At 58.3% G+C, this 21,849-nt stretch overlaps 5 protein-coding genes across 5 annotated transcripts; 3 read left to right on the forward strand and 2 right to left on the reverse strand.

The window, feature by feature from the left end:
- Positions 1-5,942: 5,942 nt before the first annotated feature.
- DCS_05333 (MedA) lies at positions 5,943-8,045 on the forward strand (the record flags this gene model as incomplete). Its single annotated transcript, XM_040802639.1, has 1 exon — positions 5,943-8,045. One exon carries the CDS (start codon positions 5,943-5,945, stop codon positions 8,043-8,045), a length of 2,103 nt encoding a protein of 700 aa, XP_040657672.1.
- Positions 8,046-10,397: 2,352 nt separating this feature from the next.
- DCS_05334 (uncharacterized protein) lies at positions 10,398-11,791 on the reverse strand (the record flags this gene model as incomplete). Its single annotated transcript, XM_040802640.1, has 5 exons — positions 10,398-10,763; positions 10,823-10,922; positions 11,036-11,102; positions 11,154-11,332; positions 11,388-11,791. 5 exons carry the CDS (start codon positions 11,789-11,791, stop codon positions 10,398-10,400), a joined length of 1,116 nt encoding a protein of 371 aa, XP_040657673.1.
- Positions 11,792-14,952: 3,161 nt separating this feature from the next.
- On the forward strand, positions 14,953-15,419 carry DCS_05335 (uncharacterized protein; the record flags this gene model as incomplete). Its single annotated transcript, XM_040802641.1, has 2 exons — positions 14,953-15,281; positions 15,323-15,419. 2 exons carry the CDS (start codon positions 14,953-14,955, stop codon positions 15,417-15,419), a joined length of 426 nt encoding a protein of 141 aa, XP_040657674.1.
- Positions 15,420-16,393: 974 nt separating this feature from the next.
- On the forward strand, positions 16,394-17,410 carry DCS_05336 (carbonic anhydrase; the record flags this gene model as incomplete). Its single annotated transcript, XM_040802642.1, has 1 exon — positions 16,394-17,410. The coding sequence occupies one exon, from the start codon at positions 16,394-16,396 to the stop codon at positions 17,408-17,410; it is 1,017 nt and encodes a 338-aa protein (XP_040657675.1).
- A 533-nt stretch (positions 17,411-17,943) lies between these two features.
- On the reverse strand, positions 17,944-21,572 carry DCS_05337 (P-type Na+-ATPase; the record flags this gene model as incomplete). Its single annotated transcript, XM_040802643.1, has 4 exons — positions 17,944-20,323; positions 20,401-21,009; positions 21,099-21,298; positions 21,372-21,572. The coding sequence occupies 4 exons, from the start codon at positions 21,570-21,572 to the stop codon at positions 17,944-17,946; spliced, it is 3,390 nt and encodes a 1,129-aa protein (XP_040657676.1).
- Between the last annotated feature and the right edge of the window lie 277 nt (positions 21,573-21,849).

The raw sequence follows: 21,849 nt of genomic DNA on the forward strand, positions 1-21,849 counted from the left end.
ATGCAGATGCGGACGGATGGAGAGCAGCGGGCAGGCCGAAGGCGAGCGGACGAGGAAAATGGCACGGCGCGCCAGTCCGGTTGGGAAATTTCCTCCCGCTCGAGCAGGGCCCCCCATCAGCTGCTCATGGTTCCGTCTCGTTCCGGGCTTGTGACTACCGAGCAGGCCTCAATGCCGGCCGCTGCAGGGGAGCAAGTAGTGCTCAGTCAGGGCATGGATGCGGTGTAGGTCGTGACGGCACAGGGTACGGAGCAGCGCATCTCGATATATCGACACGTTTCGCAGTGCGGAGTACCTGACGACTGCACGTGGACCAGGTCCACAGGTAGGTACTTGCAGGGGATATATGCCTGCGCGTACTCCTATTAAAGTACTTGCAGTGCCTTAGTACCTACTATGCGGGTGAGTACTCGCTGGTACGGAGCACACGGTAACAGTACAGGGACGCGGCCACGACGAAGAGCAGGTGTACAGGCGTAAGTACTTACAGCACATGAACCCGGTACATGCAGGTGAGTAGGTACTTGCAACCGCAACCATGTACTTCCACCTACTCCGACTCCGTGCTTACTGTACTGTGGCAAAGGCGGACAGACGCAAGGTGCGTTGTCCGGTCCTGCAGCAGCCCAGCCACAGCCCGGCAGGCCTCGGTCAAACCTGCAGGGATCGGGGAGTACATGTAGATCGGACGGATCGTGGCTGGTGGCCGGCGTCGACGATAAGACGGCCCGCCAACGTCTGCGACAAGGGCTGCTGCGACATGCGACATGTGTCCTCGCACGAGGAGCATCGGGCGAAGCGGCACGATGAGATGCGTTCCCGCCGGCTGGGATGGCGAGGCTCGCGGAACTGGAAGCTCCGACACGGACGAGACGGCGACGGCGATGGCGCGTGACAGGCTCGCGGCAGGCAAGTGCATGGTCATTCGCCCCTCGACCGGCAACGAGCGAGCACGGTAGGGGCCGACGAGCGGTGTAGGAGACGGTGAGATTTGGCCGTGATTTCGTCGCAACCATGATGGCCGTCGCCATCGTCGCCATCAGGTGACCCGTGGAATGTAGGCCTTTTGCAGCGGCTTTTCAGCCCGGGCAGGGTGCGCGAGTACAGGGTAGTAGTCAGGCGTGCGCTACTGTACTGGGACGTTGCTGTACTTGGACTTGGAGTGCGCCCGGTACTGTACAGGTATTACGGAGTACTCGGTAGGGCGTGCTGTAGACTGTGGAGTGTAGACTATACGCCAGCGTGCTGAGTGTAGGGGGCGGAAGCAAGGCCACTGTGGGAGTTGGCCATGACTCTTGCCCCCTGCCAGCAGCGGGTGTATTTGCTTACTCCGTAGTTGTACATTGCGTACAAATGATACATCAATACTGTACGTACGGAGTAGTACATGTGCGTATCCGCGCCGGAGAATGAGGGCCGGCCACCTTGGCCTTGGTCGCGCTCGAGGGCTGGCCCGCGTCGGTGCGAGGCACTATTACACAGCACACCTAGACGTGCTATGGCCGCGTAGGAACCTACCTCTAGGTACAACTATAGTGGCTTGGCGAAAGTGTCGATTCACTTCGCAGTGGTACGGAGCGGTGCCACCAAAATTGAATCGTCGCTAACACTAAGTACCTACTAAGGTACTAAGTAGGTACAGTAGACAAAAGTACTAGGTAGCTGTACTTGCAAGTACAACAGCTGATCCGTGCCCCTAGGTTAGTGCCTGGAGTTTGATCCCAGCGGGTATTGCAGGTAATACGGAGTAGTTGTACATCTGTACGAACCTGACGACCCTACCACCCTTACATGGACAGCACTCACTTGCATACCAGGTACCTAGCACTTGCAGTACGACGCAGTACCAGTAATTACTTCGTACATGCGACCGGACTTGCTCCCTACATGTGCCTACATGCGCATGGTGCATCTCCATCGCCGACTACGGGCACTCCGTTGGTTTGGCAGTCCGACAGGCTCTCGCGATGCAAAGCCAGGAGAGAACCCATCCGAAAGGAGAGATGACGGCCCCGTTCTTCTCCGCACGACGGAGCGATGCAGATCGGACACGGACATGCAGACGCACGCTCTGCCTCGACACGTCACGTCCCACCGTCGGCCCATGTGCACATGCCAATGTGCTACGACGTGCATACGAACCGGCGTGTGGAACGAGCGTTCCAGGACGACGGCGACTGGTCCCGGGTAATTACCTACTAGGAAACAACCAGGAACCACCAATTAGCACCCACCAAGGCAGCTACATGTACAAGTGCCTGTCGACGACGAATACCTCGTGTGCAAGTACATGCATAGGTGGGTGGCTGCGATTTCGCGGCACAGCATCGGAGGCGCGTCAAGAAACAGCGCACGGTTCATGTGCCGCAAGAAACGGGCCGCCTGTTCCATCCATGTACATTTCCTGCTAGGCTAGTACGCGGCACAAGTGTAGTCGTAGGTACTTAGCCAGTAATACTCGGCACGCCGTACAGAGTACTGTAATCGTACTTGCTTACGGGTAGGTTCAAGTACGGAGCACGGAAGGCAAGGAACATGCTGCTGTTCTTGTATTAGGTCCCACTGCGTAAGCAAGTGTAAGTACGTGCGTGCTGGGAAAGAGAGCTCCCGCACCATCGTCCCGTTCATGCTGCTTCGATGGCCTCGAGCGCCTGCGTCCTGGCCAATCACGCCAACAGGCTCGACCTCGACACCACTCGTGCCTTTCTTCTGTCGTACCGCCTCCGCCAATGAGCGGTCGCAGGCGCCATTTCTAGAAGACACACGAGCTCAGCAGCCGGCGCTAGCGGTGGTGCCGAGTCGCTTTCCATTTCCGCTCCCCATTTCCGTTGTTGTACTTGGACAGTACAGTAAGTAGGTGAGAATATGTACAGTAAGTACAGTACATGCAGGTGAAGGGAGTACAGAGTACGGAGTATGTACGGAGTACATGTTCACCAACTACGAGTATTAATACACCAACATGTAATTACTCCGTACAACTACGTGAATTTCATGTGCTGTAGTACTTACATGTACATGTACTGTACATGCACGATACCACGGTATTCAAGTACCAACGAATGCCTGCAGGTACTTGCTGCACCCATACAGTACCTAGTACTTTGACACGCGGCTGCTGGTATAGTGGGGTGGCTAACGTGTCGATTCACCTTGCAGTGGCGGCGCTGCCAAAATTGAATCGACCCTTTTGTCTAGGTAGACAGACAAAAGGGTCGATTCAATTTTAGTACCTACTTAGTACTCCGTAGTGACTGTAGTGTGCCACCTACCGTGGCCCGAATCCGCAGCCTCACCTCCCCTTCTCGCCTGCGACCCCGCTGGGCACGTTGCCAAGTCGGGACTGCCCACCCTGCACCGTGCACACCAAGGCCAAGCAGATGCTCCCCATGCACCTCCACGCCGTGGCGGACCACGGTGCCACGCAAGCCAGCGTCGGGGCCCTCCATCGCCTGCAGGCCCACGCCGCACCGTGCACGCGTGCGTGCGAGGAGATGGCGGGGCCGGCCAGGGGAAAATGTGCGTCGATGCATCTCCAGTGCCTGCGCTCCGTACCTCTCCTCGTGCTCCGCCGACCTCCGGGCCCGACCATGTCGCATCCTTGACACGGGAAAGGATGGGGGAAGCGCCGAAGGCTGTCTGGTGCCAACCCTGCTCGCCGCCAAGGCACTTCCTGGGATGCCAGGAGGGGATCGACGGCGGCGGCGGCCCCTACCGTCGGCGCCTGATGCCATCCCACCGTCGTCGCCGACCCGACCTGGTCGCCCCTTGCCGGAGGTTGAGACGCCTGCGCGGACGAGAGGGTTGGGACGTAGCATTCGACCTTGGCTGGCATCCTCGGGAGTCTGTGTGGCTGGTCGCCCATGCCACCCACCGTCGAACCAACCGGCCCGGGAGCGTCCGCCGCATCTTCCATGCACCGTCGCCTTCTCTGTCGGTCGACGGAGTATCAATACCTAGTACGGAGCCATGGGTAGACTGCATTCCGTCGCTGGCCAGGTGGACATGCGGTCATGCCAGCCTCGGTTGAAACCGACACGCACCCGTACCATTAGGCAGGCCTGTTCGCCGGCCCGTGGCGCGGCCCGGCGCTTCGTTCTCGTACCTCTTATGGTACAATAACAATAGGTGTTACCTGGAAGAGTACTGAGTACGGAGTACAGTACGGAGTACCTACTGTAGGTACTATGTAGGTACTAAGGTAATAATAATAATAATATTACCTTTCCGCTCCCGTTTTGGGACGGTCGCGCACCCTCGCCCTATTTCCAGCTACCTAGTGCCTACTACAACTACTAGGTACCTAGTAGGCAATTAGTACCTAGGTACTCAAGCACTGTACTTACTGCACTGTACTTAAGTAGGTACGGAGTATTACCACTAGGTAATTAGGTGCTATGATACCAAGTACGTACGGAGTACATTACACTACATGCACTGTACTCCGTACTAGTACTTGCATGTGCAAGCACAACTAAAGTACTAGGTACTAATATGTTGCCGTGCGTTGCAGCATCCATCTGTAGGGGGGCGCTTGGTACGCATCGATGCACAACGCACGGGCACAGCCCCCCGTCCCGCTAGCCATGGCTGCTTTCACGGCAATTTACATCTGTGCCTCTGCTATTCTACTTGGCCGCACATGAATGCCGCTGTGCGTGATGCATCGAGCACCTGCACCTGCAGACACGTGCCAGCTCGGCCATTTTTTACCCCCAGCGCAGCTGTTTCGTGCCTTGGTGCGCGGCAGGAAGATGATGGCCGCGGCGGGGGGAAGGGGGGGTGGACGAGACCTCTCTGGTGGAGTTCAGTTTGCCGTAGCCCACCAAAATGTCGTCAGTCCACATGCTGTAAGTAATTACCGAAAGTGCACTGTGCTTGTACTTCCGCACGGCACTCCGTGCGGAGTGCCCGGACGAGTGCTCACGGTTGCTGCACCTCGCTGCACCTCGACAGTAGTGCCGCCTCCTAGTAGGCACCTAATACCTGCTGATGCTTGGTGTGCTTGCTGGGTACCAAGCACCGTACCAAGCACCGTACCTACCAAAGTACCCAGTACCTACCTGCTAGTAAGTATTATAGCCTGCCTACCTAGTACCTCGCCATCGATGCGGCTGGATGCCCTGGTCGTGCTGCGGATGGCCTCGTCCAGTGGGCGCAGGGCCCATGTGCCAGGCCTGGCCAGCTGGCGGCCGACAGCAACCGTCGGTACCAGCCACGGTGGTGCGAGTGCAACTCTCCGGCCATCAAATCTCCGAGTGGCCTAGCGTGTCCGACCCAAGGGAAGCGACCAAGTCTCTCTCACCTCGTGCGGGAGCGACTCGAACAAATAAGACCGCTTCGAAACCTGGTTTTAGCTCTCGACCGCTTCGTCGACCAAGACAGCGGTGGGCATTCTGAGCCTCCTTGAGCCTTCCTGCCCCTACTTCTGCCACCTCGTCTCGTCTCGACAGCTTCCTTCATGTCGGCTGTCAAGTTTCCGTCTCCTCCATCGTACAAGCTTTTCGAGGTGAGTTGCCACGCTCCGGACCGCGTGTCCCCCCCGCCCCTTGGGATGACGAGGGCTCGGCCAAGTCGACGACGGAGCTGGCCTCCGATGCCACGCTTGCCCGTGCGTCGTCGGTCTCGATACCCGTTTCTTGTCGCACCTGCTTTCGCCTCCCGGGGCCACTGGGCTGACACGATCGTACCGCAGCCCGCATTTCACCCCCAGAAGCCGATCATCGTCGGCATAGACAATCGGCTCGAGTCACCCGACACACTCACGTTGCGGTACGAGGAGGCCACGAGAGAAGCCAACGGCGGAGGAGCGCGCGGCCACTCGCCGACGATCCTCGAGATGGCGGCCTACGGCAAGGCTCAGTTGCCTTCGATGCACGGTGAGTCGCCACGACCCCGAGGCCGACGGTGGGACGCCGGCGTCCCACCGCCCCCGCTCGACGATGAAGGATGGGGCCGGCGGGCTGCGGCCGCCCGTCAGGCTCGTCGCGCCGGCCGATGAAGCATTGGCTAACTCGTCCGACGTCTCGGCCGTCGCAGGCTACGATTCGACTCGATATCAGGACCCGTCCTACGAGCAGTACCCGGCACCGTCATATCCCTCGCAGCAGACGGACAAATTCGCCCAGCTGAACCAGCAGTCGTTCGCCTCCAACAATGCCGTCGCCCAATACGTGCCGGCGGGGCCGACGTTGCTCTCGTGCCAACCGACGTCGGGCGTCTTCGGCACCAAGGTCTTCCTCCGGCTCGCCTCGCAGTACGACTTATTCTCCATGTCGTCGCCGATGCCGTACTTCTCCCTCTCCTTTGGATCGGAGAAGTGTCCCGTCGAGGACGTGGCCCGCGAGACGCACGACGGCACGGGCTTCGTCTACTCGTGCAGCGCCGACGCGCCGCAGCCGCTGGTCGCGGGATGCGGCGGCCACGGCGTGCCCCTGTCGCTCGTCATCGAGGGACCCTCGGGCGAGGAAATTTCCCGCACCGACGCCGGCTCGTTTCAATACCTCGAAGGACCCGGGGACGCCCTTGCGCGGACGGGCAAGATGATGGCTAAGCACGACGCTGCCGCCGCCACGGCCGCCGGACCGCAGGACCATGAGCCGAGCGTCTCGCCCAAGACGGCCGACGCCCCGATGGCGCCCGAGCCGGCCGCGAGCGGCGGCTACGACTACTCGCCGCCGCAGGGCCAGTACGCCAACGACTTCCCGCAGGGCGGCGGCGACATGATGTCGAGCTATCGGAGCGCAAACTTCACCACCGACCCTCACTACCACCACCGACGGTCGACGCCGGCCTGGAGCGGCTACGGCGGTCCCCTCGGCAGCACGGGAAGGTCGACGCCGCTCGACCACGGGCGGCCGAGCTTAACGCCACTACCCATGGCGACGGCGCCGGCGCCGGCGAGCGGCGGCGCCCCGCAGCTTATCCGCACGAGCACAATCGCCAACGGGACCGCCTCCAGCGGCCCCTACCACTCCATGTCGCTCTACTCGAGCAAGGCCGTCCTCAAGATCCACGGCAAGCTCGACTCGATGGCTGAGAACTGGACGCAGGAGGAGTGGGACAACCGCCGGCGCATCGTCGTCTTCCGCAAGACGCAGACAGGCTCGACGCTCTCGACGACGTTCGGCGCCGTCTCGGTCAACGAGCGGCCGCCCAACAGCATCTGCGTCTCGTGCATCTGGTGGGCCGAGAAGTCAGAGTGCTACGTGACGTCGGTCGACACGATCCACCTCCTCGAGCAGCTCGTGGCGGCGCCGAACCGCTTCAGCGTCGAGGAGAAGAACCGGATCCGCCGAAACCTCGAGGGCTTCCGGCCCATGACGGTGTCCAAGGCGAAGCCGGACAGCGAGGAATTCTTCAAGATCATCATGGGCTTCCCGAACCCCAAGCCGCGCAACATCGAGAAGGACGTCAAGGTCTTCCCCTGGAAGATCCTCGAGCCGGCGCTCAAGAAGATCATCGGCAAGTACAGCGCCAGCCCGAGCAGCACCCTGCCGCCGACGAGCATGATGACGCCCGTGAGCGCCGCGCCGTACGCACCGCTGCCGACGCCGCCCGGCCAGGGCATGGCGTCGCAGCAGAGCCTCCCGCCCCATCACGGCGACGCCCAGGGCCAGTACGCCGTCCACGGCGGCCACCACGATTCCATCCCTTCGCCGAGGTCGCTTTCCGGCTCGCAGGCGTCCTGGACCCCGTACACGACGACGGCGGGCTACTCGACGTCGGCCGCGCGCACCATGAGCCCGAACATGCGCAACGCCAGCCCCCAGCAGCACCCGCCGCCGCCGATGCGCATCAACACGAATGCGTTGCCGGCCGTGAGTACCTACGACGCGAGGGCCGTGTCCGGCGGCACCTACGGCACCGGCGGTCTGCACACGCCCATCAGCCATCACCCGTCGTCGGCCGCGACGCCGCCCCGATGGGACGCCACCTCGGCGAGTTATCCCGACGGCTACCCTGGCCTCTCAGCCCACCATGCGCAAGCGGGCGCGCCGGTCTATGGCGCTAACGCCTACGGGGACGGTGCGCCGCGCGCTTGATCGACTCGTCGCTCCCGTGGCAGCACGAACACGGCCCGCCGTGATGGTGACGCCGATGCTGGCCTCGACCGGCCGCGACGCTGGCGCCAAGAGATGCCTCGTATTGCGTGGCCGCCGTCGGTGTCCCGAGACCACGCCGAGGCGGCATGGCATTGGACAGCCTCGTGAGCTCGATCGGGAAGAGGGGGGGGTGTGGCCGCCGAGGCGTCAGGTGGTGGCCCCTGGGCCAATGGCGATGGCAGGCTGCTGACACACAAAAGCCGGCCGGCACCACGACGACTCTGACGGCCGTGACGGTCTGCGAGCACGCTCCCAATGACGGCGCCCAAACTCTTTTTGGTGCATCCGCACACCGAAGGATGCGGACACCTTCGTGCGCACGAACGCGGACGCCGCGGCGCATAGTACAAACACTCTTGATATACCCTCTTTCTCCTGGCATCGTTCCCACATTCATCTTGCCCTTCTTTGCCTAGACGAAGCGGCCCTCTTTTCCGGGGCATTCCTAGACGGTGGAGGGGATCGCAAACGGCGGACCACGCTGCGCTGGCAGTTTTGCTGAAGAGTTGGCTGGTACTGGCTGGTGGATGCTCAAAGAAGCGAATTATACCCTTATTGCGTGCGTTTTTTGGTGGAGAATTTCCTATCAGAGTCGGGCCTCGTTTGGAGTCGGCGTTTGCATCCATTTGTATCGCACTATGGCGAGAGAAAAGCAAAACGAGGCTGCCGCGGATCATGAATACCGGCGGCGACGGCAAGGCAGGTGGTTGACAAGGACAGCCGGACAATACTTATCTGGACATAGTACCTTAATCATAATTCGTCCTCGGAACGGAGACTGTTCGATGCACATGATGGACAAATGTAGCGGAGCAATTGCATGCATGGCACGGGGGCCGTTGTTCTTTTCCTCGAGGCAAATCAGCCAACATGCCGGCGTGGGCTCGTTCGAAGGGGGGCTGGTTGAACCTGTACACTGATGCACGCGAAGATCACATGAAGTCGTACACTTGCTAGAATGTGCCGCAGTGATTCCTAAAGCCGGCTTCTCCCTGAGATTAGTATGCGCCTTCGGACGGACCATGGCCTCGGCCGTCCTCGTGCAGAGGAAATAAAGTCAGTTTAATTTCACGGCACGATGATGGTCAGTCGTCTCATCCGAGTTTCGATAGTACCTGAGATCTTGGCAATCTCCAAAGCGAGCCTGGCTATCGGGCATTGTTGCTCCGTGCGTACACTTGATGACGGGGAGTTGATTGATTCTCATAGGGTAATTCCCGACACTGGGCCTGATCTGGGGTACTATGTGAGCAAAGCTATAGAGGTTACTTTTATGAAATGTATGTGCAAGGTACGGATAGTGCGTGGCACATATCGTCCTGGCACTCTCTCCATACATGTGCGTACTTGGAGAAAAGGTATTGATTGCGGACGGTTTTCGTGTACAAATACGCATCCCGCCTCAACGAACCCGTCAAGTTAGCTTCACTTGCGATTGGTTTTCAGTCTAGCACATGCACATCCACGATGACAGTACACGTACAGGTAGGAGGTACGTGTTCAAGCCGGAGTCATTACTGAGTCTGGGTCCTGTACCGCAAATTATTGATGGTTGCCTGGATGCTGCGACTATCTTGGTCGCAGTAGCTGCCTCATCGTGGCAACATGTTGGAAATTTCGCGGTACTGCCCAATGTACATTTAAACCCAGGTCCAACCAAGACGATTCCATTTTGGCTACAAAGTATGTTAGTTATCATATATCGTTGCCTGCGAGTCTTTCTTCCGCTTACCGCACTCGGCTAATTAGGCAGCCGCAATTGTTAGCACACCGACAGGCGTTTGGATTTCAAACATTTGGGACATGAGAGCTTACCAACCGCCCTTGTGGGTTATCTGTGTCTATCTCGCGAGGTCAGCGCTGCAAGGACGTCATGTCCTTCTCAACTCGCCCCTTGCGTGTAGGAAGGGGTTCGGACAGAGGGAGTAGTCATCATGGGAGGATTTTTTCAAGCTCAAGCATACCGGGCTGTTTCTTCAATGTTACCTGGAAATCCGCTAGCATTAACGGTACCCTAAAGGCAGTGGCGAAATCTTTTGCACCCTGTAGCCATTTTTCGGTATTGGCAAACTTGGCATTTCGCAACACAAAAGGGGAGTCCTTGAGGTGTATGTCCATGATGACACCTGCAGTAACAGGATGAATGGTTAGTGGGGTGACGTCGGAAGAAAAATGTCGGAATAGGCAAATAATCATAATGATGGTGATCATAAAATAAACGAAACAGCGTCGAACGGATGGATGGCCTTGACTTACTGCCGATGGCAAACCAATCCTCGATGGGGGCTTGTACTATCCTTGGATTGGAAGCTGATCAAGGGAAATTTCGCTGCTGCCAAACAACTTTGTTATGTTTACGGCGATATCGACAACATCGCCCCTTGATGGCGCCTTGAAGAGAAGTTCCATGGGGTCATTTTGATCGGCGACTTTCTTGGGTCCAAAGTAGATGAAGATGTTGCTCCACGTCCCGGCGTCCATGCCGTCATATATCTGGATATGCAACTGCAGGGCATCAATACGGTGCTGCTTCTGCCACCTTGGCTCCGTGCTAATTCCGAAGCTGAATTCGGCCAAGGTCGAAGCTTCGCACTGGAGGCCATGCTTCGAAGCAAACTGATTCACCATGTCGTACTCGATCTTGTGGTACTGCTCATCCTGTGGGCGGCCCGGTCATCATACGTGCGCCGAGGCTACAAGCGTCTGCGCAAACATACTGTATCTTTTGCTTTCTCTGGTCGCCGTGTCAGCGTTAAATGCCCTGAATTTCTTCGGCCGCCGTCAAGGGTGATGGGAGGGAGGTTGGAATATGCTTGCCTGTCGGTTTAGGAAGCATGGCACGCCACTCCGCTGCTGCCACTTGGCCACCAGCCACGATACGAAACTCTTTTCTCATGTCGCCGCCGGACCATTTGTTTATGTTTTCGTACGTCTGATGGCGGAATGTCAGGCCGGTCTCCTGATGGCGCATCTCCATGGAAATGCCTAGCAGTGAAGCTGTGGTTAGAAACGAGAAGCTTGCGCGACACGATGGAGTGCTCGACGTACTCTTGATCAAGAATTTATCGTGCACAGGATGCTGCACTATTCTGATGCTTGAGATCTGGCTCACGGGGACGTCATTCCGGCCAAAGATTCTGTCAAGGTTCACGTTGACTTCCACAACATCGCCCCTCTCGGGCTGTTTGAGGAGCGGGACAAGCAGATCCATGTCCAACTCATCGAGGCTATCCTTGTCTCCAAAGTAGGCGAAAACGTTACTCGAATGTTCCTGCCCAGTACTCGTTGCCCAGCTCAAGGCGCAACGTTAGGTTCGTGAAGCGATGGCGATCCATGCATGCCTCGTGATGATTCAAGATGCAGCCCAGCATGGACGGTGCGGCGCGACATCGGAGACAATGCTGAGAAGCCCAATCTTGGACCATTTCAGGCTCGACATTTCCGGCGAACGTGACGTCCTGCCGGCGACGAAGCTGCTTCGCTGCCGCTGCGGGAAGCGGCTCGTCGACGGCAGCAGCACCGAGTTGCTCCGCGGAGCGGCCGAACCCGGAGAGACCCGTTGGATCTTGCCGACTCTGTACTATTTCTCCCGCATGAGGCTCCACGAAAATATCGGGTACCGTGCTGGTCGAGTGGGCGCCGTGTGGGCCCAGGACCAAGGCTAGAAGGAGAGTCGAAGGGTGCATTGTGACTCGGGTGCTTTCTCTCGAATCGTCAACACCGCTGACCGTTGTACCAGGACGATGTCCGAATCGGAAGCTCGAGGGAATGAGGGCTTTTATGTCGGAGCCACGCGGCCACTCGGAGCAGCGCAGACGATGGGTGCATTGCCACTGTCCGTACGACGCGTGCAGCTACGTAGGATCCAACGCCTCGTATCAGGACGGGCTCGCGCGCGAGCGTTGGCAAATTCATCATACCATTCGTCCCAAGAACGAATTTCGTTTGATAACGATGGCCATCTCACAAACGGTGGGCTCGACCCGAATTCGAGCCACGCAAGCCAACCGAGGCTCGGCTGGTTGGTGGGGAAATGAACTCGTCGTACCGTGCAGGAATATGTAGGTGCTAATTAGCAGATGGACATGGTGGGTGCGTTTCTCGTACTGTCACCGTACCAAGCCCAGGCAGGGGTTCGCAGTTCGGCGAAGCTTGGGCAGCTTTCCCACCAACCTGGGAGCTGGCCATTCGTTCATGCCCTGCTCCATCAAACCAAGAGTGGATGGAGGCTAGGATGAAACGGTCTTGATGAAGCATCCGCAAGCGTGCTGGTAATGTCGGTTCATGCTCGCCGGGTTAGCAGATCCGAGCTACCGGAACGTCGTCGGCTTACCGGTGCCCCTGGCTGGTGCGAGTGCAACGAGGACCACATGCACACGAACCTGCGCCGTTTGGTGCCGACAAAAGGACGGTACCGTCGTAGACGTGCTGTGCCGTAAGAGCATTCGAGCACGGGCGGCAGCGGGTGTCCGTTTGATGCTCTGTCGGCGATCAAGATGTCGTTGGTGAAGAATCTGCCATTTCGCCACCAGCTCGCGAGTCCTCCCGGGAGGGTCCCAGGCCGGCGGTGGACGGATCACGTTGTCGAAGGTGCCGATGAGCACGTTGTCCACAAGCACGCAAGTAAGTACTTGCGGCTGCAGGGGTCGGAGGGATGTTGGATGGGTTGCCATTTCATGGCTGGATGAACCTGGCCTGTTCGATCGACGGGCACTGGAGTTGGCAAGTGTCCATGGCAGATTTCGACTTGCATGTACTTAAGTACTACATGATCGTATAGGTTCATTCATGCAAGTACTCCGTACAGAGGACTCCATAAATGTACTGTAGGGACGTACTGTACTGTACGCAGGTGCACGTAGCCCGTATATGCACAACACATGTGTCGTATTTGCAAAATACGCCTAGGGTTAGTCCGTACTGGGACATAAGATCTTATACGAACAACGGGGGTAACGGGTTCGACGGCGGGATTGTAGTTAATTACCCCATATTCACCGCAAAGTACCGGAAGGATGCCGGCAAATCGGTTTGTCCACTGATCTTTGGGAAAAGAGTGGACCGGCACATCGACGGGCCGGTAAACTGCGCTAATCCTCTTGGGGCAACACCACCAGGGACCACTTGTACAGAACGTACTCGTCAGTGTCGATTGCCCCACAACATCATGAGCAGAGTCGATTGCCCTACAACATCATGAGCAGATTCAATATCTTTTCGGCGGCTTAGGCAAAATTTACGGAGTATTACGGAGTGTACAACTAATACATGCACAACGTACTCCGTGCAGTACTTACTTACAACTACATGTATTAAGTACTTAAGTACTTGTAATACTCCGTACATGTAGGTTCAATCCAAGGTACCGCAGGCCTGTGCTTAAAGGTACCAACTGTGCACCGACTTACAAGAATACTTATACATCGTTGTTCCTGATAATAGGGAGGACCTCCAGGTAAGTACTCTGCCGCACCAGTTCGTACATTCTAGCATGTGTACCAGCAGATCCACTAGCAGTTGTACTGTGGTGAGGCAAACGAAATACTGCAGGTACCGGCGCATTTGTGCCCAAGTACTCTGCACAGTGCTTATAGTATACAGTAGTTGCACACCTACTTCCCACGTATGCCCGCGCGGAGCACGGTATATTATCAAAACGAGTATAATTCATCAACGACTTAGCTGGACACGAACAGTAGATGTGACGATCGGCGTGGCAAAGGTATAGTTTCAACTACAAGCAGAATTCATTGACGACTTGACGGACGACTGAGCGGGATTCGACGGGGATCTGAATAGTCAACCGTCGGCTTGACACATACCCGTGTCCCCGCCATGGTACCTGCAGCCTCGTATCATTTGCGGCATAATTCGTAGGTCAGTCGGCAAGCCATCATGCATGTACGCGATTGAATGCCCGCGCTGCTCCGTACTCCGTCCTGCTCGCCCAGATCCGACAGTATTATCCCAGGTCGGCGTAGGGTGGGGTGCGTCGTTGACCAAGAATACGCCAACCAGCATGAGCGGCCCATCCAAAGGCATGCTGCACATGCGATATAAGTACAAGCATACTTGTAATAGTAGATCAAGCCAAGGCAACCTGAGCCGACATACACTGTACCTGTAAGGAGGTGTTGTTACGTACTTACTTGGGCGCTCGTATTATGGCGTCAGTACTAGTATTATGGATCCTTGTCCTACACAAGTATTTACTGTACTTAAGTACACCTACTGTAGTTGTAAGTACTACATGGATGGGTAGTATCACAGTACTGTACATGTGTACTCCGCACTTGAACCTGGTTGCACTTGTACTTATATGTACTGTACTTGAATACTCCGCACTCCATACTTGCTGTACAGAATGTACGGAGTAATAATACTTGCTTGTAATTTACTCCGTAATGTTACGGGCAAGTCAATGTATGCACAGTTGACGGCCAGGCTGAAGGTGGAGTTGTACTATAAGGAGGAAAGAAGGAAGATGTGCGCGCTCAAGTGCACGCTGCCTTAACTAAGGTGACTGTCGGGCTGGCTAATAGCCTGACACCTGACTAGGTAATCAAACCGAGTATAATCCCGAAACACGTACACCTACTTACTTCCTCCACATGTACAAATAATACAGCAAGTACACGTTCAAGTAGGGTGCATGTACAGCATCAATCACAGAAATCCCGATACGGTGGGATTAATTTACCTACTTGCATGCACCTGTACTGTACTGCACAGTAGGCCAGCATGATTGTCCTGCCATCACTCATTACATAAGTATGTAAATGCTCTCATCGTGGCGTGGGCCGCATTGTGGCGGAACGCGGCGCAGCAACGAAAAGTCCCCATGATCATGGCCAGGTCAGGAAGTTCTGACGAATCTTTTCGCCATCTTGGCACCAACGAAGCACTGCATTTGCACGATGAGTATTCCCAGCTGATCGGCATCATCGCCCCCGAGGTTGTGCAGTTCGGCTTACGACCATCCGATGCCGGTGCCGCCGAGCATCGAGCGATTTGTCCAGAGATTGACAGGCAAATCGGAGCCAGCGTACCCTTACCGTCGGATGCCCAACCTGCTAGGTTACCGGCGGAAGAAGTGGCAGTACGACGCCTCGACGTGCACCTCGACGTGCATGCCACTAGGCAAGCTCCTTGCCCCAGCCGATCGTCACATCTCCTGTACGTGTTCAGCGTCGCTTGTTGCTCTGACGTTTGCCTAGGGATGGGTACATGGCAGTCGACGCACCGGCGAAAGGCACGACGCCCCGCAAACATCTGCTGCAGGAAAACGTGTCTTCTCCGTCCCAGCAAGGATAGTCCATCAAGCCCGGAGACTCCAAGGCCCTGCCCTGAATCCAAGTACCTTGCTCGTCTCGCTGTCGTGTCCTTGGGGGGGCCCTTTCCGCTGCATCTAATCGTACCCAGGCGCGCCTCCTCAACGATTCGATCGCATCCCCTCGGCTACAATGTCCACTACCACGCCATCTTCTTACTTGATGCCGCGGCAAGGTGGAAACATGGAACGCTGGAGCAGGACAACGACGAGCTGTGACAGGGACGTGGTCGCCGACAAGCGCTTCGCCACCTTGGACGGCCCAGACGGCCCAGAAGATGTCCTGTCCAATAAGCCAAGGGGGGGCAAGGTCTTTTCAACCAAATGACTACCAACATTGCTCAGCCGTACTTGGGTACGGAGTAGCATAAAAATGCTGGTATTTGCCAAACGAGAAATTAAATTTGCCAACAAAAATCACAATCCTGTCTCAGCAAGGTTCGTGACTCCTCTCATGTCCAAGTTCGTTACCGTTGGGAGCGAGTATTAAACGGCATTGCATTGGGATTAGTGGTGTGTAAGTAGGTTAATACCAAGTAAGTAATACAAGCAATAATTACGGAGCATTTGTTCCGTATTTCTGCGTAAGTACTTACTGTACTCCGTGTGTGTATTCAGATTTATTAGTCTATATGCAGCCTCAGAGGCTATGACTCCGTACATGTGCAGTACTTACTTCCTCCGTACATGTACATTGGAGAACTTGCTGTACATCACAGGACGATGAGAGGGCAAACGCCGCCCCACCTGCTGCCTATCGAGGAATGAAAAAGGATTTTCCGCGTCGTCAACGTACATGCAAGTACACTGGTGCAACCGTTAATTAGCACTTACTCGGAAGGGACTAGCACCATGATTCACGTCGCTCCGCCCAACAGGCTGCGTTGCCTCTTCCTTTCCATCCCAACCTCTGCCGCTGCTGACTGCACCGAGCCTTCTCATCTCGACGCTTCCCCTCATGCTCCCCGCTCGCCTCGCCTCTCGCTCTCTCCTGCGAACCGTCGCTCCTCGACCCACCTCGGTAAGACGAACAGCTGTGACGGAGAGCCGCCTTCGTCGCCTCGGCAGCGGCTGTTGCCAACCTCCAAAGTCTCCTGCAAACCCTCCTACAAACCATCCGACAGACCATCCTACAGACCATCCTACAGACCATCCTACAGACCATCCTACAAACCATCCTACAGACCATCCTACAAACCATCCTACAAACCCTCCTACAAACCCTCCTGCCAAGCCTATCCCTTCCTTGACGAAGCCATCTTCCTTCTTCGACTTCAACGCCATGGCCTCGGACGCACACAAACGCCCCTCGTCTCCCGAGGAGGTTTCGGAATACCTCCGGGAAACGCACGAACGGCTCTTCCAGAACAACCGCGCCTGGGCCGCTGACAAGGCGGAAAAGGACCCCGGCTACTTTGCTCGCCTCGCCGCCGGCCAGTCCCCCGAGTATCTTTGGATCGGCTGCTCCGACTCACGCATCCCTGCCGAGCAAATCACCGGTCTCGAGCCGGGCGAGGCCTTCATCCACCGCAACATTGCCAACCTGGTGTGCAACACGGACCTGAACGTTATGAGCGTCATCAACTACGCCGTCCGCCACCTCGGTGTCAAGCACATCATCGTCTGCGGCCACTACGGCTGCGGCGGTGTCAAGGCGGCCATGACGCCCAAGGATCTCGGCCTGCTGAACCCCTGGCTGCGGAACATCCGCGACGTCTACCGCCTGCACGAGGACGAGCTGGACGTCATCGAGGGCGAGGAGAAGCGGTACGAGCGCCTCGTCGAGCTCAACGTCGTCGAGCAGTGCCGCAACATCATCAAGACGGCCGCCATCCAGCAGTCGTACGCGAAGAACAAGTATCCCATCGTCCACGGCTGGGTCTTTGACTTTCACAACGGCCTGCTCAAGGACCTCAAGATTGACTTCCAGGCGACGCTGAAGAAGGTGCAGAAGCTGTACAACCTCGAGGATTGAGAGCGAGCCCGCCCCGAGCCGGGAACGGGGGCCTCGTCGAATCATGGCCGCCCTCGCTCCACGCCTCTTCCGATTCGTCGCCGTCGACGAACCATGGCCCTTCATTTCCTTGTCCGCTCTCCATGGCTGCAGCGGTGAAAGAGGATCCATTCCCCGCGCTCGCAACGGAGCACAGGCGTGTCTCGTCTCACCCGACGGGATGCGGCGTCGCGCAAGCACGACTGCTGGCCAGCCTGCAGCAATCACATTGGCGCAGCCGAGATGAAGCATGAATAATGTCTCGCAGTAATCATGGCGACAAGGGGCGCAAGTCACGGGTTGAAAATAAATTACAGAGTTTCCATTCATGTCATAATATGGTTGTCCACTACAGTTGAATGCACCCGCATGTCTGCAACATGACGAGCGCGCCAAAATACAATATAAAAAAAGGGTTCGTCCATACCTCCGAATACTTGAAATCCGGGCACAAGGTCCCTCGCCCGCCCTCCCTCGACTGCCGTCGCGCGCCACGTCGGCTTCCTCCATCCGATCTAGACCATGTTTTGTATCACGTTGCCGCGGGGAAACGCCCGTTTCGACGTCGAATCGCCCGTGTCCTTTCGCGAAAACGAGGCCCAGGTCTTGAAGCTCGACATGGACAGCGTCTTGCGGAACTTGACGCCCAGGTCTTCGGGACCGCCTTGGCCCCAGACGCCGCGCTGCACGGGGCGGTCCTCGAGCAGGTGAAAGTGCCTCTTGCACAGCTTCCACAGCTCGATGCCGGCGACGAAGACGACAGTGAAGGCGACGGAGAGCGCCCACTCCCAGGTGATGCCGCGGTGCTTGAAGAAGTTGGTGTTGAGGTAGGGGATGTAGACGACGGGGAAGACGGAGAGGGCGCCGAGGATGACGGACCAGAAGAGGAAGCGGTTGGCGTAGAGGTCCTTGAAGAGGGGGAAGCGGCTGTCGTCGTCGGGGTTGAGCCGGAACAGGGACCGCCGGAGGCTCTTGAACTCCCAGGCGGATATGAGGATGAGCCAGGTGAGCTCGGCAAAGGTGGCGGCGCGCGCGCGGAAGACGGGGATGCAGGCGTCCGAGTAGGTCGTGTTGCAGTCGACGCCGAGGTCGCCGCCGTTGGCGCCGTATATGATGATGACAAAGGTGCACATGGTGCAGGTGCCCATGAGGATGCCGTACACGACCATGTCGACGATGATCTGGTTGGTGAAGACGCCGCGCTTCTTGTCGTGCGGCGGCTTGCGCATGACGTCCTGGGCCGCCTGCTCGCGGCCGAGGCCGAAGGCGGGAAATGACGACGTCACCATGTTGATCCAGATGATCTGGAGCGGCGAGACGGGGAAGACGGAGAAGCCCGAGTCGTCGATGAAGCCGAGGCCGGCGACGAGGAGGATGACCTCGCCGACGTTGGAGGTGAGCAGGTGGAGGACGAACTTTTGGATGTTGTCGAACATGCGACGGCCCTCGCGGATGGCCGAGACGATGGAGTTGAACTTGTCGTCGGTGAGGACGATCTTGGAGGCCGACTTGGCCACGTCGGATCCGGAGCCCATGGCGATGCCGACGTCGGCGCGCGAGAGGGAGGGCGCGTCGTTGACGCCGTCGCCCGTCATGGCCATGAAGGCGCCGCGCCGACGGAGGGCCTCGATCATGCGCGTCTTGGTGTCGGGCGCGCAGCGGGCGATGACGAGCGGCAGCTCCTCGAGCTCGTCAATCTCGGCGTCGGTCATCTTGTCGAAGTCGGTCGCCTTCTGGACGACGGACGCCGCCACGTGCTCGGGAAGCACGCCGAGGTTCTTGGGGATGATGCCGACCTCCTTGGCGATGGCCTTGGCCGTCTCCGGGTGGTCTCCCGTGAGCATGTGGACGCGGATGCCGGCCTGGGAGCACTCGCCGATGGACGGCTTCGTCTCGCGCCGAGGCGGGTCGTAGATGCCGACGAGGCCGAGGAGGGAGAGGCCGCTCTCCGTCTCGGTCCGCAGCGCCTCGTCCTCGGCCGGCGACGACGACGACGACATCTTGGACGTGAATCGGCCGTCCCAGGGGCGGTAGGCGACGGCGAGGACGCGCTGGCCCTGGGAGGCGAGGCGGCTCATCTGGTCGAGAACTCGCTCCCGACCCTCGTCCGTCATCGGCTGCCGTTCCGCGCCCGCGCCGCTGTGGGAGCACAGATCAAGAATGCGCTCGACGGCGCCCTTGGTGAAGACGATGCTGTTGGCCGCCTCGACGATGGCGCTCGTCTCGGCCGAGGCCGGTGCGTCGTAGATGACGGACATGCGCTTGATGGAGCTGTCAAAGGGGAACTCGGCCCGCTGCTTCCACCCTTTCGCCTCGAGAGACTTTTTGCCCATCTTGAAGCGATGGGCAAAGACCTGGAGGGCGATCTCGGTCGGCTCGCCCGTCGTCTGCCACCGCTCCTCGTCGTCGTCGTACCGGACCGTCGCGAGGTTGCAGAGGGCCGAGGAGAGGAGAAGGGCATCCAGCGCGTCCGTCATCTCGACCTCCATCTCGGGCTCGGGCTCGGGCCGCCGGGGCTTGGGGTTGAGCTTCTCGTCCGGCACGTCAAATGTGATGCCGGCGGCGCTGCGTTCGTGATCAAAGTCGCGCGCCGGCTTTTCGTCGTCCGCGTCGTCGACCTGCTCGACGGCAGGGGACGACTCGTCGGCCACCTGCGAGTAGGCGACGCGACCCTTTGTCGGATCGCTCGGGTTCTGAGAATCGTGGACCGTGTAGAGATGAGAGGAGGGGATCCAAGCCTGGCGCACAATCATGGCGCCCTCGGTGAGGGTGCCCGTCTTGTCGGAGCAGATGTTGGTGACGCCGCCGAGGGCTTCGAGGGCCGAGAGATCGCGGACGACGACGTTGGCCTTGCGCATGACGGTCACGGCGACGACCATGGTGATGGTGAGGACGCTGGATGAAGAAACGGTGAGCACGTCTCCTTTTTCTCCTCTGCCCTCCAAGCTCCCTTGGATGAAAGGGGGACTCACGCAACAAGAGACTCCGGGATGATGGCGATGCCGAGCGACGTGGCATAGATGATGACCTCGTTTCGCAGATCAAAGTGATTCGCGCCGAAGACGACCATGGCGAGGATGATGGCGCAGCCGAAGAGGATATAGGCCAGGGCGGACAGCTTCCGCTGCAGCGGCGTCCCCACGGTGAGGCCGAGAAACTTGCCGACGAGGTCATAGGTACGCTTCGCGAGACCGACGACGGGCTGCCGCTTCCCGTACTTGTGCCAGTTCATGGACCGACCGGGCTTGCGCTCCTTCTTGCTCGTCGAGGCGGCGATCTTGCCGACCTCGGTGGTCATGCCGGTGGCGGTGACGATGCCGCGACCGCGACCCTTTCGGACGACGGTCGTCGCGTAGCACATGTTGACGCGGTCGCCGATGCCGACCTCGCCCTCGGAGACGGCGTGCTTTTCGCTTCCGGGCACCGTGATGGTGTTTTCCGTCATCTTCTCGACGGGGATCGACTCGCCCGTGAGCTGACCCTCCTCGCAGGCGAGGTTCATGGCTTCGAAGATGCGCAAGTCGGCGGGAACAGTGTCGCCCATCTTGAGCAGGACAATGTCTCCGGGGACGACTTCGGGGCTGGTGGAGGACTGTCAGCCGCCGTCGTCGATTACGCCGCCGCTCACCTCCCGATCGCGTCTTCGCGAGGCAGAAGGGGTTCCACTTACTTCGAGATGACAATGGTCTTGCCGTCACGCAGGACCATGGCGCTGGGCGAGGACAGAAGGCGCAGGGCGTCCATGCGCTTCTCGGCCCTGTACTCTTGCCAGAAGCCGATGGTGACGTTGAGGACGATGACGAAGGCAAGGACGCCGCCTTCGATGTAGTCTCTGATGCCAAAGCTGAGGGCCATGGCGAAGGCCAAGACCTTCAGAGAAACGAGCAAGCACACGTTAGTCTCGAGAGCCGAGGGGAGGGAGAGGGAGAGGACGAGGACGTACAATAATCATGGCGTTGAGGATTTGCTTGGTGAGGATGCTGTACCAGGGAATGCCTTCGCCGACTTGAAGCTCATTCTTGGGATATTTTTGCTGCAGCTCGACCACCTGGGCCGAGCTGAGACCCCTGTCGACATCTGTCGAGAGCGCCCTGGCGGTTTCCTCGACGGACAGCAAGAACGGGTGCCGTTCGAACTCAGCCATTGTCGCAGGGCGGCTGTTGGTGGGCGTTTCGGGCGCTGCGCGTCTTGAAGGAAGGGCACAGAGTTGCGATGGCTTCAAGTCGATTCATCGACGACAACGGGGACGGGGGTTTGGGTATGGGGGAGATGGTGTCTGATGCGACTGCTCAGGGGCCGTGTTGCGAAGAAAGGGGCCGGTTCGCCTTCTGTCCGCGAGGACACGGGGGTCGAAGCTGCGGACGGGACAAGACCGGGCAAGAGGAAGAAGACGGGACCTTGGGTCGTCTGCCCTCTTGTCC

The sequence above is a fragment of the Drechmeria coniospora genome, chromosome 02 (assembly GCF_001625195.1).
Source record: "Drechmeria coniospora strain ARSEF 6962 chromosome 02, whole genome shotgun sequence".
NCBI lineage: Eukaryota > Fungi > Ascomycota > Sordariomycetes > Hypocreales > Ophiocordycipitaceae > Drechmeria > Drechmeria coniospora.